The following is a 14,814-nucleotide window of genomic DNA, read 5'->3' as shown; positions in this document are numbered from 1 at the left end:
TCAATCCCCACCAATATTTTGTAACAAAATTAGTAACTTTTGTCTGAAATGTGGAAAATCAAATCCTCTTTAAATTCCGTACTTGTTTCCCAATTACTTTTTAATGAAAACTTCCGGTTGATCCATGCAGACGAAGTCATGTTGCCGATAGTAAAATTGGCCACTTTACTCATCAAACAGTTTACAAGACCTGTTGTAAATAGCCTCAGTGAATCGGCAAAAAATTACCCTAAATTCCGTTCAATTATCGTACGCTTAGCACAAAGTAAGATTAATATAATAACTATATAAATTCAGTCTTTCAACAATGTCAATGACAACATACACAGGCACATTGCATCATGTGTTCACACAATGACACAGTGACTTGTAACTGATATATTTTATTTATATACCAGGGATCTCAAAGACCTGTTTTTTAACACATGCCCTACCATAATTTGTTAAATAATCTTCCGTCAACGGTCATCTTCAAATTAGACAAATGATCCACACGATTGTGAAATTATCTTCCGCCAAATCTTCCAGCTTACGAATGCTAATCACTTCTACAGGTAGTATGAGACACCTGACAGGACCATTCTTGTTTATGGCAGACGATTAATTGTATTAATTCATTACCTTTCTTTGAATGCTTAATCTCTAGCTTATTACTATTAGCTTAAAATGCCTGAGAGTAGTCATTACAATATGGTCTCAGGTCCGTTCGCACCCAATACACTTTTGCACCCTACACGTTCGTGCATCGCACGTTCGCACCCAAGGTATGTTCGCACCCAATTTAAAATAAATTCCAGTTGAATAATTAGAAAATCAAGATTGTTGTTTTTAATTGATTTTATGTAAATACTTCATGTATTTAGCTTGGTATGAGTAAAAACATTAAAGATTTTAAATAAAAAACACATTCAAATAATATAGTCCATCTGAAATCACAGTAATACTGTGATTTTCGATGGACTATATTATTTGGAATACCCCTTAGTCAATCTTGGACTAGAATAATTATGAGGTTTAAGGAAGGCGTCACAGAAAAAAAATAGAATAGCCTTAAGAAGTCATGGGTTAATTTGAAGAATACCGATGTAATGAGTCAAATTATTCACTTATTAGTGAATATGTAATGAAGCCAATCCTCAGTCTTATAAAGTCTGGATCTGGTGACAATTAAAATAACCATTCAACATAAACTAGCAGTATATAATACACATGAAACACAGAAGATGAATTCCACTTACAAAATGTTGTATATACATGTATACAATTTATTTCCAAGACTGGAGCTTGTCACCGAGCCTGTGACTTCCAAACTAATGCCTTTCTCAGCTGTGTTCAAACAGCATTAAAAACCTAAGCACAGCTGAAAGTCATTTTAACTTGTCATGAATAATTATTTTGAAAAAATTGAACCATTTCAACCAACTTTTCCATTTCTTCTGGTAGTCTATAAGATTTTTCAAAGCATGCTTTAAGTGTGAGACTCACAACATAATCAAAATATGAAATGTTATGAGTGATGAGACTCTGAGGTATTGAAAAAGGCTAAAAAAAAACACCTTGCATACAATGTATATATACAGATTATAACCACGAAAGGACGAAATGGAGTATATTTATTACCTGATTACTGTAAATTCAAAAATTATTGCATTTATTATTACGATTTTGACATATTAGACTAAACTTGCTAAAAGGGGATTTTAATGTTTGTGATATTGAAAAACTTATCCTGTTTAATTCATATAAAAAAATTCCAAAATATGATTTAAAATTATTACCATTACATGTATAATCTTGTCACATTTTTCACAATAATAAAAAATTATCAATAATTTTTTAATTTAATTTAACTATTTTAGGTTTTCTGTAAATGATCATTGATAAACAGGTCATATATATTAACTTGAAAATGTTGTTCGCCCAAAATATCCCCCATAGTTGTCAAACATGTCATGGGGATCTCCCTCTTTGAAGGTTTCAAAGGTTGGAAGGTACATGTATGTGCTCATCTGGTCCGTAACATATATTAACTCTTTAATCATTATTTCGAAGAAGATAAACTTATTTTCCATTCTATATTGACTGTAAAGCTCTAAGGTAATGTTTTTAATTGCATTTAATCTATTTTTTCAGAGTATCATTTAAGTGATTTTACCTCACAAAGTAAACTATTTGGTTTTGGTAAACCAATACGAGTGAAACCATTGTCTGAAGATGAAGCTATAAATTTAGGTACTAGACTACTTGGAGAAACATTAGTCTATGGAGTCTCTGCAGGAATTCTGTTTTTTGAATACAACAGGTCATCTAAAAATGACCAGATCAAGGAAGAAAATAGGAAGTTTGAAATAACTACACTTCAAAGAAAAATACATGATTATGGAATGACAACAGAACAGCAGGAAACTGAAATTAAAGAACTTAAAAGAAAAATGTTTGATTTAGAGGAAAAAAATAGGAGTTTAGCAAGCAAATTATTTTCGTCTCTGAAATCAAGTTAATATATGATGTAAAATACTGCTTTTATACGAAGATAATACTAAATGTGTCTACAATTTTTTATAGTATGAGTGTCTATACAAAATGGAATAAAATATCAACATCACATTTCTAAATAAGTTATGGAATCTCTGTATGCATTTCATTATTTGAATATATAGCAAAATATAATATGGTTACGGAAGAAGAGAGAGAAGTTTTGAAATAGCACCGCTTCAAAGACAAATTTTATGCAAGAATATGGAACTATAACAGAACGGCAAGAAACAGAAATTAAAGAAATGAGAATAAAACTATTTGATTAAGATGAAAGTAATCTGAGTTTAGAAAGTACAATGTCAATGTGTGATACAATAAAACTTAATGATGTAGTAGTTGGGGGTCTTTATTAATTGATAATAATTATTGAATAAAATATTTGAAAATTAGCATCACATGACTGTGAGAATTGATACTTAGAAAATATATTTTTTGTAATCAGATCACATTTTTGTTGAATTCAGATGGTATTTTTGTATAAGGGGAATGAGTGATGTAAATTTGACATTTGTTTTATGAGACTAGAAAGTTATATTGATGGCTGCAATTTTGGGAGAATATAACATTTTGTTAATCAGAATCTATAACATACACATTCAATATAATTAAAATTAAATTTCCTCACTCACTCATTTTTTATGCTTGCTCGCTGCGAGTGAGAAGATTTAATTTTAATTAGATTGTACTCATATTATAAAAGACTTAGACATAAAGAAGTATTTTTAACAGAGGGTTTTAAGAGTACATGTCATATAAAAGTGCTTTTTATGTGATTAAAAAAAAATATATGTCTAGAAATGCTTGTTGAACAAAATTATGCAAGTCCTTGGTAGTTTATACAGCTCTTCATACATGTTATATATGTGTTTCATCATGTTCATGCTAATATAACTTTTCATCATTCCTGGTAGCACATTTTTGTTAGATACATCCAATTTTTTTTATTTAATTCATGGCTTTTAAACTGTTTGATTACTTTAATGTCACTTTTTAATGTATGTATGTATGTATTGAAATCTTTCTGCATTTTCTGTCAAATTGTTAGTCTGACATAAAGTATTAAGCTTTGAACCTCAATATTTTTTTCTTCATCAAGAGATAATTCGAATTGTATGAAATGTGGAGTATTAATTTGTATGAAATGTAGAGTCTGAAATTGTATGAAATGTTGAGTTTGAACTTGTATAAAGTCCTGGTGACTTCTTTTTATACTTATGAAGGAGCATCAATGAGTTATCAGTCACTAATCACCTTCTATCTAGTATTGGAAGGGGAGATAACTCTGAGCTCATATTCTTTAATAAGTGATACTGAAATATTTATACAAATGCATTGATCATATATCTTGATGTCATGTATGTGGGGTTAAAACTTTTGTATTATCACTTGTTATGATTGCTATTTACTAAGTTTAATATGTAATTTTTAGAACTGATATTGAAACAAATATTTAGTCTTTATTACCTATTTACCATCTTTTTTACATAATCATCACTGTGAATCCACTTACACTGACTGACAGTGTAATGCAGATTGTAATCAGTGTCCTGCAATTGCAAACAATAATTACAGCAAGTGACATTAAGATGTACCTGAAAAACTTGAAAAAATATGCCATATTTGTTCTGTAATTAAAGTGCTATAAGCCTATAACTGCAGATTTTTTTTTGTAACTTGTTCTATCTTTAATATTATCATCACACAAATATGTAGGCACAATTTGTTTGAAAAAAAATCATCTTCAAAGATTTAAAGGGGCCACTTGTGAAAAATTTGGTACAGTATTGCAAATAGAAATTGTACATTAACCAATTGAAATAGAAACATTAGACGTAAAGAGTCCATGAACACCCTTGTCACTTCTTTTGAATCTGTGTTTCTTTCAATTAAGTTTGCATTTCTGGAACAGCAAGGAGGTGTCAGACCACCAATTACTCCCTCTAATTTAGAACGTATGTAAAAGTAGGCCTACTCGGACAAAAAATGTGCATTTTATATCATTGTTTATTTAAACTAACCAACAAATCTGCAGAACTGAAACTTTTGGTAAAAGAGAAATATATTTAGACCATTTTGAGCCAAAATTCACTTGTCTATGACTTTGCATGAACAATGCAGGATTAATGCACTACATAGTACACTTATTTAAGATTTCCAAAAAACAGGAAGTTATTTTGGTAGTACCTGTGTTTTCAAGATCAGAAATTTCTTATAAGACTTAAACATTGGTTGAAAATTGGCATGTAGCAAGGTGATACATGTACAATTCAGGATATATCTGGTTTCCATGAAGTTAAACTTAAGCTAAAATATTTAGAAAGCTGTGAAAATTGCAAAATTTGGTTGAACAGATCTTTAAGTGGTGGTCTTACACCTAAGGAATACATTTTATCATCAAAATACTGTACCAATCTCAATAATGTGTCCACACTCACATTTGATGTGCATTCATTTATACAACTTTCCAATATTGATATACAATCATGATTCATATTCATAATCTTTATTCAGGGTACACAATTATTGTTTTATAAGAAACATTACAATTCTTATTGAACTTTTACATATTAAGCTATTTCAAACGTAAATGGGCATTTTATATGTTTCTAATTTGTTTGTTTTTGTAAATTATGTTTTGGATGAATCTGTTCACTGTATGCAACAATTTATGTCGTGTGCACAATATGTAATATTTTAAAAACTGATTTTTGGAAAATGTAAGTAAATTAGTCTCATTGTGTACCCAACATTCACTGCTATTACAAGGGGTAATTGATAATTAACACATAATAATAAAACTTAATCAAAGTTGAAGCCTGTAGAAATATATAAAATATATGTTAAAGGTTAAGATGCTTCAGATATCAACCTTTTCAAGCTTTCCAATAACAAAAGTCTGTTTTGTACCAGCTGTGTTTTTATAATAAGAACCTTCTGAAATGTTTTGTGTGCTTTGTGTAAAAACTGCATATTTTAATAAAAAGAATTTATAAATTGTCATTTTTTTAGCATATTTACATTTTGTCATGTTTGTTATCAAAATGAATTAGAGTATAATTAGCCTTTCGACTAAAGGAAGTAATGAACACAGATATCAACAATATTTTAACAAAAAATATGGATCTTAAATGGATTTTTTACCTATTTCAAAGCTGTTATGTTAACTTGATCACATTTTCATCATATAGTTATCAAAGGTACCAGGATTGCAATTTAGTACGCCAGATGCGTGTTTCATCTACATAAGACTCATCAGTGACGCTATATATTTAAAATGCTAAACAAGTACAAAGTTGAAGAGCATTGAGGATCCAAAATTCCAAAAAGTTGTGCCAAATACGGCTTAGGTAATCTATGTCTGGGATAAGAAAATCCTTAGTTTTTCGAAAAATTCAAAGTTTTGTAAACAGGAAATTAATAAAAAAAAATCAAATGGCCACTAGCTTTATTTATGTAATTTACATATCCACATAACTGGTGGATTGCTTGGCCCTTATGATATTACCAGCATGGTACTAGTAGTTAGTTAATGACATAAAAAATACTGATATTTGTTGTAAAGATTTGATGTTTTATAATTTTGGAAATGTCTCCCTCACACAAAGCCCTAACTCCTTGCCTGACTTGGACTATTTTTTAGCTCACCTGGCCTTAAAGGCTAAGAAAGCTTTTCCCATCAGTTTGCATCCGTCGTCATCTGTCGTTGTCCATTGTTGTTAACTTTTACAAAAATCTTCTCCTCTGTAACTACTGGGCCAAATTAAGCCAAACTTGGCTACAAACATCATTGATAATCTAGTTTAAAAATTGTGTTTTTTGACGCGGCCAACCACCCAAGATGGCCGCCATGGCTAAAAATAGAACACAGGGGTAAAATGCAGTTTTTGGCTTATACTCAAAAACCAAAGCATTTAGAGCAAGTCTGACAGCGGTAAAATTGTTTATCAGGTCAAGATCTATCTGCCCTGAAATTTTCAGATGAATCAGACAACCCTTTGTTGGGTTGCTGCCCCTAAATTGGTAATTTTAAGGAAATGTTACTGTTTTTGGTTATTATCTTGAATATTATTATAGATGGAGATAAACTTTAAACAGCAATAATGTTCAGCAAAGTAAGATTTACAAATAAGTCAACATGACCAAAATGGTCAGTTGACCCCTTTAGGAGTTATTGCCCTTTATAGTAAATTTTTAACCATTTTACGTAAATCTCCATGATCTTTTACATAAATCTTCTCCTCTGAAACTATTGGGCCAAATTAATCCAAACTTTGCCACAAACATCATTGATAATCTAGTTTAAAAATTGTTTTTTGACCCGGCCAACCAACCAAGATGGCCGCCATGGCTAAAAATAGAACATGGAGGTTAAATGCAGTTTTTGGTTATTACTCAAAAACCAAAGCATTTAGAGCAAATCTGACAAGAGGTAAAATTGTTTATCTGGTCAAGATCTAGCTGCCCTGAAATTTTAAGATGAATGGGACAACCCGTTATTGGTTTGCTGCCCCTGAATTGGTAATTTTAAGGAAATTTTGCTGTTTTGGATATTATCTTGAATATTATTATGGATAGAGATAAACTGTAAACAGCAAAAATGTTCAGCAAAGTAAGATTTACAAATAAGTCAATAAGACCAAAATGGTCAGATGACCCCTTTAGGAGTTATTGCCCTTTATAGTCAATTTTTAACCATTTTTCATAAATCTCCATGATCTTTTTCAAAAATCTTCTCCTCTGAAACTACCAGGCCAAATTAATCCAAGCTTGGCCACAATCATCATTGATGTATCTTGTTAAAAAATTGTGTTTTTTGACCCGGCCAACTAACCAAGATGGCAGCCATGGCTAAAAATAGAACATGGAGGTTAAATGCAGTTTTTGGTTATTACTCAAAAACCAAAGCATTCAGAGCAAATCTGACAAGGGGTAAAATTGTTTATCTGGTCAAGATCTGTCTGCCCTGAAATTTAAGGATGAACGGGACAACCCGTTGTTGGGTTGCTGCCCCTGAATTGGTAATTTTAAGGAAATTTTGCTGTTTTTATACGACCGCAAATTTTGAAAAATTTTTCGTCGTATATTGCTATCACGTTGGCGTCGTCGTCTGCGTCGTTGTCATCGTTGTCATCGTCGTTGTCGTCGTCGTCGTCCGAATACTTTTAGTTTTCGCACTCTAACTTTAGTAAAAGTGAATAGAAATCTATGAAATTTAAACACAAGGTATATGACCATAAAAGGAAGGCTGGTATTGATTTTGGGAGTTTTGGTCCCAACATTTTAGGAAATAGGGGCCAAAAAGGGCCCAAATAAGCATTTTCTTGGTTTTCGCACTATAACTTTAGTTTAAGTTAATAGAAATCTATGAAATTTTGACACAAGGTTTATGACCACAAAAGAAAGGTTGGGATTGATTTTGGGAGTTTTGGTTTCAACAGTTTAGGAATTAGGGGCCAAAAAAGGGCCCAAATAAGCATTATTCTTGGTTTTCGCACAATAACTTTAGTTTAAGTAAATTGAAATCAATGAAATTTGAACACAATGTTTATGACCACAAAAGGAAGATTGGTATTGATTTTGGGAGTTTAGGTCCCAATTGTTTAGGAATTAGGGGCCAAAAAGGGACCCAAATAAGCATTTTTCTTGGTTTTCGCAACATAACTTTAGTTTAAGTAAATAGAAATCTATGAAATTTAAACACAAGGTTTATGACCATAAAAGGAAGGTTGGTATTGATTTTGGGAGTTTTGGTCCCAACAGTTTAGGAAAAAGGGGCCCAAAGGGTCCAAAATTAAACTTTGTTTGATTTCATCAAAATTGAATAATTGGGGTTCTATGATATGCCGAATCTAAATGTGTATGTAGATTCTTAACTTTTGGTCATGTTTTCAAATTGGACTACATTAAGGTCCAAAGGGTCCAAAATTAAACTTAGTTTGATTTTGACAAAAAATGAATCGGTTGGGTTCTTTGATATGTTGAATCTAAAAATGTACTTAGATTCTTGAATATTGGCCCAGTTTTCAAGTTGGTCCAAATCTGGGTCCAAAATTAAACTTTATTTGATTTCATCAAAAATTGAATAAATGGGGTTCTTTGATATGCCAAATCTAACTGTGTATGTAGATTCTTCATTTTTGGTCCCGTTTTCAAATTGGCCTACATTAAGGTCTAAAGGGTCCATAATTAAACTAAGTTTGATTTTAACAAAAATTAAATTCTTGGGCCTCTTCGATATGCTGAATCTAAACATGTACTTAGATTTTTGATTATGGGCCCAGTTTTCAAGTTGGTCCAAATCAGGATCTAAAATTATTATATTAAGTATTGTGCAATAACAAGTCTTTTCAATTGCACAGTATTGTGCAATGGCAAGAAATATCTAATTTCACAATATTGTGAAAAATGCATTTTTTTTTTTAATTAGAGTTATCTTTCTTTGTCCAGAATAGTAAGCAAGAAATATCTTATTGCAAGATTTTTTTTTAATTAGAGTTATCTTTCTTTGTCCAGAATCAACTTAAATCTTTGTTATATACAATATACAATGTATATTCACTTTTTACTACCAACTGATAAATTTAAATAATCTTTACCATTCAGTGATAACAAGCAGTTTTTTTACATCTTAATATTTTATGATGTATTTAAATGAGTAGTTATTGTTGCAAACTCCATTAGAAAATTTTAATTGAGATTAGTTTTAGAATAAGGGAAAGGGGGATGTGATTAAAAAATTGGGTTCAATTTTTCTCATTTGAAATTTCATAAATAAAAAGAAAATTTCTTCAAACATTTTTTTGAGAGGATTAATATTCAACAGCATAGTGAATTGCTCTAAGAGAAAACAAAAATTTTAAGTTCATTAGAACACATTCATTCTGTGTCAGAAACCTATGCTGTGTCAACTTTTTAATCACAATCCAAATTTAGAGCTGAATCCAGCTTGAATGTTGTGTCCATACTTGCCCCAACTGTTCAGGGTTCAACCTCTGCGGTCGTATAAAGCTACGCCCTGCGGAGCATCTGGTTGGATATTATCTTGAATATTATTATGGATAGAGATAAACTGTAAACAGCAAAAATGTTCAGCAAAGTAAAATCTACAAATAAGTCAACAAGACAAAAATGGTCAGTTGACCCCTTTAGGAGTTATTGCCCTATATAGTCAATTTTTAACCATTTTTCGTAAATCTTAGTTAACTTTTACAAAAATCTTCTCCTCTGAAACAACTGGGCCAAATTGTACCAAACATAGCCAGAATAATTATTAGGCTTTCTAGTTTAAAAATTGTGTTTTGTGACCGGGCAAACAAACCAAGATGGCGGCTACGGCTAAAAATAGAACATAGGGGTAAAATGCAGTTTTTGGCTTATAACTCAAAAACCAAAGCATTTAGAGCAAATCTGACAAGAAGTAAAATTGTTCATCTGGTCAAGATCTATCTGCCCTGAAATATTTAGATAAATCGGACAACTCGTTGTTAGGTTGCTGCCCCTAAATTGGTTATTTTAAGGAAATTTTGCTGTTTTGGGTTATTATCTTGAATATTATTATAGATAGAGATAAACTGTAAACAGCAATAATGTACAGCAATTTAAGACTCAAAAATAAGTCAAAATGCCCAAAATGGTCAATTGAGCCCCTAAGAAGTTATTGTCCTTTATAATCAATTTTAAACAATTTTCATAAAATTTGTAAATTTTTACTAACATTTTCCACTGAAACTACACGGACAAGTTCATTATAGATAGAGATAATTGTAAGCAGCAAGAATGTTAGTCCCCAAAGGCATCACCAGCCAAATAGCCAGTGATTTGGTACTAGCCGACTAGCATGAAAGTGAAAGTGAAAGAAAGGAAATTGTGTTATTGAAATTGATTGACAAAATGCGCATCTGGTGCTTCCAGTTCAATTGATGTAATTGCAATGTACAAAATACTTTATATGGCAACCAACTTTTGCATAGAATAGAACTACAGCCTAGTTTAAGCTGTCCAAATCTATTTCAAAAGTATCATGATAAAAAGTAATTATCTATATAAAATTACAAATGAGATTTTTGCATGCAATCAAAATGAAGACAAGGAAGTGTCAATATTTTCAAGAATTCATACATAAAATGGGTTATGTCTGTCCGTGTATATTCAAAGAAATTTGCCCTGAAAGAAAGAAGATGATGTTTACTTATGGATTTGTTTTCTTTCAACTGATGATTATGGCTACAGCTAACTGCAGTCCAAAACTTGGTATGTTGGTTGTTTAACTTTTAAGGTGTTGTATTTTAAGACCGTATCAGTTGTTCGAATATTTGATATATATATATAGTCAAAATGTCTATATTTTAGCTGATACATCAATCACTTCACGCTTAGGAACACAGTTTTCTTAAACCAAAGGCTGAAAGGGAACTTGTTGACTTGTTGAAAAGAAAATTTCTGTCCTTGTTTACCAGTTGCAGTCAAAATGTGTGTCCTTCATGGCAGTAACATAACCTGTTGTTCATGTTACTTATCTTAATTACTGCCCTACAGACACCATGTATATGTGTTCTCTTCTTAATTATGCATTAAAACTGACTGTATGCAATCAAAAACCAATAGTCAATTTATGTATTTGAGTGTTTTATATAAACTATACATTGAATAATAGCATTACTTCAAGTTGTTCAGTCTTTTGTTTCCTATGTTGTCATTTGTGATCTTTTTTTTTCTGTTTGTCTTTTTGACCAAGTTGTTGTCAGTTTATTGTATCAATAAATTCAGAACTTTATTGTAAACATGACTGATGAGTTTGAATGTCCCTTAGATATCTTTCGCCTGTCTTTTCCAAATGATTGTCAATAAATTCAGAACTTTATTGTAAACATTTTTTATGCAGATAATGCAGTAGTTGAAGACCTTTTGACAATGCTTGTTAAATATAAAGGATCAGGTAAGTTTTTTAAACGATTTTTGTTTTTAAAATGAGATGACTTTCAATAAAGAGGGGGATGCACATTAATTGGTAAATTTTATGCATTTAAGGAATAAAAAACATACGTCTAACGCTTTTCTGCTATTTAATCACATTTCATATCCTATTCAATATTTTAAATATTATACAACACGATTTAAACGATAAATTTTATCTTAATAAAAAGCCTTTAGTTCCACAAGGCTAAGAAGGAAAGTGAAATTAATACACAGACGGGATCTAGATTGCTGTTGTTGGTCTTTTCAAACAATTATACCATACTTTTCATAGATTTTTAGGAAATATTTGGCGTTAATGCTCTTGAGCTTTTTTTTTTATCACAACAGTCTGGTTTATTGGTTAGCCTTATTCATTCATACCGTAGACATATAATTTGCTTATTACATGTGTTTTGTTTATATAGATTAGACCGTTGGTTTTCCCGTTTGAATGGTTTTACACTAGTAATTTTGGGGCCCTTTATAGCTTGTTGTTCGGTGTGAGCCAAGGCTCCGTGTTGAAGGCCGTACTTTAACCTATAATGGTTTAATTTTTAAATTGTTATTTGGATGGAGAGTTGTCTCATTGGCACTCACACCACATCTTCCTATATCTAATTAGGAAAAAAACTCGCCTATCTTCTTATTTCAAATATTTTGGCCACGAGCATCAATGAAGAGACATGTATTGTCGAAATGCGCATCTGGTGCAAGAAATTAATACATCAATCTGTATACATGATAATAGTCTCCGAAGATATCAAAAATGTTATTTCACAAAACCAGTGTTAAAGAACTCTGGTGTTCAATCTTGATTTCTATATTCCAGTAGAATATAGAAACACCAGAAATTGGAGAGATATTCCTGCATTTACTGCATCCTTATCAAATGAAAAGAATATTAATGCCAACGAAATTGTAAAGTTTGACAAAGTTTGGACTAACAATGGAAATCACTATGATCCTAACACGGGAATTTTCAAAGCTCCAAGAGAAGGGTTGTACCATGTATCCACTACACTCATGTCAGTGTCTGGGAAAACTGTTTATGCTCACATTCGGCAGAATGAGACAAGGACAGTTGGTCTGTTTCCTGGTACCGGATATAGTGAAGCTACTGCTAACATTGTGTTACATCTAAAGAAAGGCGACAAAGTTACAGTGAGAGGTTCTGGTAACCATCCCTATCTATACAGCAGTTCTGCCCACTACAGTATGCTCTCAGCCTATCTTATAGCGTAGTGAATGCACACAAAAATATTCAATTTTACTTTTCATTAAACAAAAAACAAAAACAAAATATTTTAGTTTGCTTCAAAATCATTTGAAATGATATTTTTTGGCCTATCCACAGTAGTAACAACTTCGAAACTGACATGGTTTATTGTGTTGTCCGTTTTCAGCGGTCCTGATGGAAATTAATCTTTAAAAAATCCTACTCGCGCTCAAATATACAAGCGTTCATGTCATACAGCATAGCAGCGATACCTTTGCTTGTGGACTATTATTTTCTGGAGGTATCATCAAGTCAGTAGTTAGTACTTTTGTAGTAGCAGTGTTTATAGCAAACCTTTCTTAAATTGTGACATTTATAAAGTGTTGTTTTCATTTTTTGCACAGAAACATGTATATTGTTGAATAAAAAGTAAAATAAAAAAAATACTTAACTCAGAGGAGAATTCAACGCGTAAAGTCCCTAATCAAATGGCAAAATTAAACGCATAAAAACGAATAGAAATCAACTGTCATATTCCTGACTTGGTACAGACAATATCTGATGATAGAAAATGGTGGATTTAACCTGGTTTTATAGCTAGCTAAACCTCTCACTTGAATGATAGTCGCATCAAATTGCATTATATTGACAACGATGCTTTAACAAAATAAACAGACATAGTAGGTTAAAATGTCGAAATTAGGGTAGCAATAAGATAATGAAATGAAGTCTAATTGCTAGTTAGACAACTGTGAAAAAGAGTGCAAATGAACCACTATATCAATTAATATTTGGTAATTCTTATAAATTTACTGTTTACAAAAGTATGAATTATTCATCATAAATACCACAGGCGAAATTTTGCATTTGCATCAAACGCGCGTTTCGTCTACAAAAGACTCATCATTGACGCTTGAATAAAAAAAGCAAAAAAGGCAAACAAAAAGTACGAAATTGAAGGGCAATGAGGACCAAAGATCCCTAAAAGTTTTGACGAATACAGCTAATGTTATCTTTTCCTAAGATAGAAAAGCCTTAGTATTTAAAAATTCAAAGCGTATAGATCACCGCACTGTTTTCAACACTGAGAATCAAAAATACCTTTTTACTGTTGATTCTTTGTCATTTGATGGATACAAATTATGATGCCTAGTGTTGTTTTACCTATTTAATTTTATTCTGTGGTTAGTCACTACTTCGGTGTTGACATGTATATCAATTAATATTTGGTAATTCTTATAAATTTACTGTTTACAAAAGTATGAATTATTCTAAATACTAAGAATGTTCTTATTCCAGGCAGATAACTTTAACCGTATTTGGCAGAATTGTTTGGAATTTTGGGTCATCAATGCTAGTCAACTTTGTTTGGTTTTCTTTACTATATATATATATATTGATCTGAGCGTCACTGATGAGTCTCATCATTATCTAGACAAAACGTATTGAATTATTAGCCTGGTACCTCAAATAACTATTAGCATGTCGTAATGCTCTATTGTCAGTATTGTTAATTTGTGTACTTCTCTGTTCTTAATGTTCTTCCATTTATTTGTATTTACGTCATGTTATGTTATCATTTTAATGTTATATTCAACATTGCCATTAAAGCGGGAGGGTGGCTAGCCACAAAACCAGGTTCAACCCACCATTGTTCTTAAAATGACCTGTATTAAGTCAGGAAAAATGACAATTGTTTTCTCATAGCTCGTTTCTCTGTGTATTGCATTGTCGTTCGTATTTTTGTTGCACGTAAACGTTTCTGTCGTTTCCTTGTTTTTCATCTTATATTTGACTTGTTTCCCTCAGTTTTAATTTGTAACCCGGATTTGTCTTCTCTCAATTGATTGACGAATTTCAAACAGGGTATACTACTGTTGCCTTTATTTGCCTTTATTTAGCAGCACAAATCACGAATCTAAACGATCTTACAGACACAAATTCCCGTCTCGTAATAACGTGAGTATAAACAAGTTTGTAAAATAAATTGCCCTCTCTGATTGGTATTATATTGTTTCGTGTATAACCTAATATAATTTTCTTCAATATTGTAAAGTTACCAATATCTGGTTTACTGTTTACGAAAATTTGCTTTGACAATTATC

The 14,814-nt window shown here is 31.4% G+C and overlaps 2 protein-coding genes across 2 annotated transcripts; both read left to right on the top strand.

The window, feature by feature from the left end:
* The first annotated feature begins 111 nt into the window (after positions 1-111).
* LOC134711326 (putative OPA3-like protein CG43998) lies at positions 112-5,495 on the top strand. Its single transcript, XM_063571865.1, has 2 exons — positions 112-265; positions 2,134-5,495. Exons 1-2 carry the CDS (start codon positions 139-141, stop codon positions 2,499-2,501), a joined length of 495 nt encoding a protein of 164 aa, XP_063427935.1. The 5' UTR covers positions 112-138; the 3' UTR covers positions 2,502-5,495.
* A 5,161-nt stretch (positions 5,496-10,656) lies between these two features.
* Positions 10,657-12,735, top strand: LOC134711324 (complement C1q-like protein 3). The gene is made up of 3 exons (XM_063571862.1): positions 10,657-10,788; positions 11,420-11,473; positions 12,323-12,735. Exons 1-3 carry the CDS (start codon positions 10,662-10,664, stop codon positions 12,733-12,735), a joined length of 594 nt encoding a protein of 197 aa, XP_063427932.1. The 5' UTR covers positions 10,657-10,661.
* Positions 12,736-14,814: the final 2,079 nt, after the last annotated feature.

The sequence above is a fragment of the Mytilus trossulus genome, chromosome 3 (genome assembly GCF_036588685.1).
Source record: "Mytilus trossulus isolate FHL-02 chromosome 3, PNRI_Mtr1.1.1.hap1, whole genome shotgun sequence".
Lineage (NCBI taxonomy): Eukaryota > Metazoa > Mollusca > Bivalvia > Mytilida > Mytilidae > Mytilus > Mytilus trossulus.
Note: the sequence above shows the minus strand (reverse complement) of the source record. Positions and strands in the feature narration are given on the sequence as shown.

Bases quoted from the DNA above. Each gene is read 5' to 3' on its own strand.
- LOC134711324 (XM_063571862.1), top strand. From the start codon at position 10,662: ATGGGTTATGTCTGTCCGTGTATATTCAAAGAAATTTGCCCTGAAAGA. The intron at 10,789-11,419 runs GTATGTTGGTTG...TTTTTTATGCAG, and splicing joins TAACTGCAGTCCAAAACTTG to ATAATGCAGTAGTTGAAGAC. The intron at 11,474-12,322 runs GTAAGTTTTTTA...TCTATATTCCAG, and splicing joins TGTTAAATATAAAGGATCAG to TAGAATATAGAAACACCAGA.
- LOC134711326 (XM_063571865.1), top strand. From the start codon at position 139: ATGTTGCCGATAGTAAAATTGGCCACTTTACTCATCAAACAGTTTACA. The intron at 266-2,133 runs GTAAGATTAATA...CTATTTTTTCAG, and splicing joins TATCGTACGCTTAGCACAAA to AGTATCATTTAAGTGATTTT.